This window comes from Acyrthosiphon pisum, chromosome A2 (assembly GCF_005508785.2).
Source record: "Acyrthosiphon pisum isolate AL4f chromosome A2, pea_aphid_22Mar2018_4r6ur, whole genome shotgun sequence".
NCBI lineage: Eukaryota > Metazoa > Arthropoda > Insecta > Hemiptera > Aphididae > Acyrthosiphon > Acyrthosiphon pisum.
In genome coordinates this window covers 57,534,290-57,538,784 of record NC_042495.1, presented here as the reverse complement: position 1 = coordinate 57,538,784, position 4,495 = coordinate 57,534,290, and the positions used below count along the sequence as shown (strand labels likewise).

The following is a 4,495-nucleotide window of genomic DNA, read 5'->3' as shown; positions in this document are numbered from 1 at the left end:
CCAACAAAAACCTAACTGTGAAAAAAGGCCAAGTTCCAAACTCCCTCTCAAAAAAGTCGGCCTATCAAAGTAGTGAAATCTGCATTGTGGCCCAGTCTACTATTTTTTAATTCATAACCTCACTGCACTACTACATTAAAGAGTAACCCTCCTCTTTTATTTGTATTGTTCAACACTTGGTCAGTTTTTGAATGAAGCATAAAACATCATTATCGAATGTACTCACTTATGACTTATGTGGGTGATGGGGAGAAGAGAACTCAGAAAAAAGAAAAAGGTTTAGATTTCTTTTCAAAAAAAGACAGCGAATCATATATATAGTAGTGGTATCTCCAAGTCTAGAATGCATTTTCAGAAATTCAGAAACTGACCAAGTGTTAAACAATACAAATAAAAGAGGAGTGCAGTGAGGTTATGAATTAAAAAATAGCAGACTGGGCCACAATGTAGATTTCACTAGTTTGTAGGCCGACTTTTTTGGGAGAGAGTTTGGAACTTAAACCTTTTTTCACAGTTAGGTTTTTGTTGGAGATAGTAGTTATACTGAATAATATACTTACCTCAGATATGACTTATGCGAACACTTCGAGGGGCCAGAAACGCACATTTGAGTTGTTATAGTTTTCTTTTTATAGCGACTCGACTGCATATCTACATAGGTACCTAATTATTATAATATAGATATCCATTTTTTTACAGCATTGACGAATGGGCGTATTATGATGTGCCAGCCATGATGGATTACGTGTGCAACAATACGGAGTACGATAAAATGTATTTAGTGACGTATTCTTTAAGCAGTGCCATTGTGCTGGCGACCGCGTCCGCAAGACCCGAGTACAACGACAAAATTATCGTCAGTTATCATCTGGCCCCGTTCTTGGCGTTCACCAACATCAAATCTCTTCTGTTACGGATAGGCATACAGTTTGGAGAATTTTATTTGGTTAGTCATTTTAGCTGGTGTCCATTTTTTTCCACGTCTCCAATTCTCCATTGGCACATTATACGCATACAGTATTATACAGACTACAATGGAAATTTTTTTAATACCATGATATTTTACTGAGGGACACTGACATGTATAGTGTTCTTTGCATAATTGGTTTTTAGTATTATACAACATTCTGCCCCCTACTAAGAATTTACCATAATGTACCTACGCCAATGGTTCTAACCATGGATATTTGTAAGCAGAGTTGTCGTTTAATATAATAATATAACTTATAAGTGAATACAAGAGACGTGCTATTTATTAAACAACCAAGAGTAAATTGTATTTTGTATGAAAAATAAATATGACGTGTTGAAATTGTTTAGCTATATTATTCAAATTGCTATATGAATATAGTTAGAGTAGATAGGTATGTAATATCATTTAGAAAAATATGAACTTCGTAAATAATAATGGTCGAAAAATGTTTCTTTTATAATTTATCACGATTTGATGTTACCCATATAATTATACCCATCTAAATATCTAATGTTAAATCTATACCAATCACTAATATTTAGTAACTACTTACTGAAGAGAGATACACACGGAGATAATAATATTAAACTGACGTTTTAAAAGTTTGAATGATAAATTAATAATTTCAATACACGCCATTGTTGTAGGCAATATCACGAAGCATCAAGAATCACGAATTGTTTTCAAGGAACCATTGGACAATGAACTCTATATCACTGTTCTGTAATAAGAAATCGATTTTCTTAAAGGCGTGTGTAACTTTGTTGTCTGAATTTTTCGGATTCGACACTTCTGGAAACTCTACTGTAAGTATTTCGAAAGTCGTAATTTTGCGGGCGACACGCTAACTTTGTGTGATTTTGTATTTATATATTATTTGGATAGTTTATAGGCGGTTAAAATCAAATAGAATAAGTCTAAATAATTACTTTTCACTTTTCAGAGAACAAAAAAATCGTCTCTGTTCTATATTCATTTCAGCATACTTAGGTATTGGCTTTTTATTTTTCAGCATTTACAGTTTAGATGAGCGGTGACGTGGAGTAGAGTGTTACAGGGATTTTCCAAAATGTTGTCCACTACTCCGCTTATCAAAACATTAAATACTTATGAATTATAAGTTTATATTTAATCTTTTAGTGCATATTTTGACGTATTTTGTATTTTAGACATATTTGAAATAATTATTATTGTAATGTAGAAAAAAAATATCATAGTTTTAGTTTCGATTAATATTGAAATAAACACTGGTATAAACTATAAATTAATAGGTACAAAAGATTTTCCAGGGGAATCAATTTTTTCTTATAGATTAAAACTATAAAAAAAAACAAATTATTTAGGAACCTAATTAAATTTCTTTTAGAATAAATTTTTGATATTAATTGATTCCTATTTTTTCTTATAGATTAAAACTACCTACAAAACAGATATTTAAAAAAAAAGTATTTATAGCAGCGTTTCATAATTTTAACTAAATATTCAGAAATATCTATTTTTCTAATTTTTCATGCATATTCTAACTTTTTAGAGCATATTATATTTATACATATTTAAGATTTTTTGAGGCATATTTGGTTGGCTTTTAAAGAATAAAAATCTGTGCTCTAGACGCCTCTAATTATAATTAATGAACTCCTAGTCCGAAATTTGATCTTTATAGATTAAAATACTTAGAATAATATTCTATTTTGGAATAGGTATGAAATTAAAAAAGGAGGGTTAGTGGATGTCGCTCTGCTGTACAGTAGATTACAAGTGGGTCACTGTATAATGGATGGTATTAAATTTGAATTCAATGATATAATATCATTGTATAAGAAAAACGATTCTGAGCGGAGACGGTATGTCAGTCTATAGGTATAAGACATATTATATATTTATCTATGGTATTAAAAAAAAATTGACCTATAATAGGTACCTATAATAAATTCCAAATTAATCATATCACAATATTCATTAGGTATTTAATATAACACGTTATACATCGACAACAAACCGTGATACTATCATAGATATATAATAGTATACTTTAGAAGTTTCATGTACCCACGAATAATATTATACAATCGCAACAAAATAACTAAAATAGTTATTCTAGGTTTTTTAATATGTAATTTCGTCCAAATTTGAACTTAAAATTACTATAAAAATAAACTGTGCTTATGTATTTCTGAGAATTTTTGGTAACCGAATTATATATTTACGTGGAATCTTGTTTTAAATTTTCAATCCTTAAGTACGATATGAAAGTTGGACATTTTATAAATTTTTAACTACAAAATAATTATTCAATTTTAAATTTGATAAATTTTGTCAAGATTCGATCTTTAAATGCTTATAAAAAATAATTGTGACTATGTATTTTTAATATTTTTCAACTGCTATTGTAACAATGTATCAGGAGCCCTGTATTAATTTCTTACACTTTGCATTAAATTTTCACGCATTTTTACCAAACAAATAAAATTTTATTGATATTTATAGAAAAAAAAAATTAAAAAAATTGAAAATGACAATGTCCGTAAGCAGCTCAAAAAGAGTCAACTTATTTTCAAATTTTTATCGTGTATAGAAAATTCTAATATAAACATTCAGTGAAATTTTGAAGTATCTACAGTCATTCGTTTTTTAATTACAATAAAATAAGAAAATCGTCACATGAGAAATCGAGCGAATATCAAATGTTGTAAAAATATGAATTTCAAACGCTCATAAAAATTTTATTTGACTTTCTTGTAGACATTTTTTTTTCGATAAAGGTAGACGATATTATGTGGAATTTAGTAATAAATTTAAAATCTTAGATTTAAAAAGAAAAATTTTACGAATTCTGAACTCAAAATAATTTGTTAATTTTCGTGATTTTTACATATTTTGTCTTTAAACTTTAAATGCTATTAAAAAATAAACTGTGACTAAGGATTTTTAATATTTTTCAAATGTCATTCTAACAATATAGTAGGAGCCATGTATTAAATTTTCAAGTATTTTTACTCAACAAATAAAGTTTTATTGACATTCATAAAAAAAAAAAAGGTGGGTAAGTGGATGTCGCTCTGCTGTACAGTAGGTTACAAGTGGGTCACTGTATAATGGATAGTATTAAATTTGAATTCAATGATATAATATCACTGTATAAGAAAAACAATTCTGAGCGGAGACAGTTTGTCAGTCTAGGTATTAGACATACCTATTATAGGTAAACTTATCTATAGTATCTATACTTATCTATAATATCAATAATAAATTCCAAATTAATCATATCACAATATCCATTAGGTAACGCGTTATACATCAACAACAAACCGTGGTACTATCATAGATATATAATAGTATACTTTAGAAGTTTCAAGTACCCACAAATAATATTATACAAACACAAGTAAATATCTAAAATAGTTATTCCAGGTTTTTTAATATGTAATTTCGTCTAAATTTGAACTTAAAATGACTATAAAAATAAACTGTGCTTATGTATTTCTTAGAATTTTTGGTAACAGAATTAAATATTTACGCAGA

At 28.1% G+C, this 4,495-nt stretch overlaps 1 protein-coding gene across 1 annotated transcript in view; it reads left to right on the top strand.

Annotated features, from left to right (window-relative positions):
• Nucleotides 1–4,495, top strand: part of LOC100167975 (lipase 3) — a 26,063-nt gene that overhangs the window by 9,830 nt on the left and 11,738 nt on the right. The window contains exons 4-5 of the mRNA XM_001947366.5: nucleotides 700–946; nucleotides 1,621–1,779. Coding sequence (XP_001947401.1) covers nucleotides 700–946; nucleotides 1,621–1,779 — 406 coding nt within the window. The remainder of the gene's footprint in view (nucleotides 1–699; nucleotides 947–1,620; nucleotides 1,780–4,495) is intronic.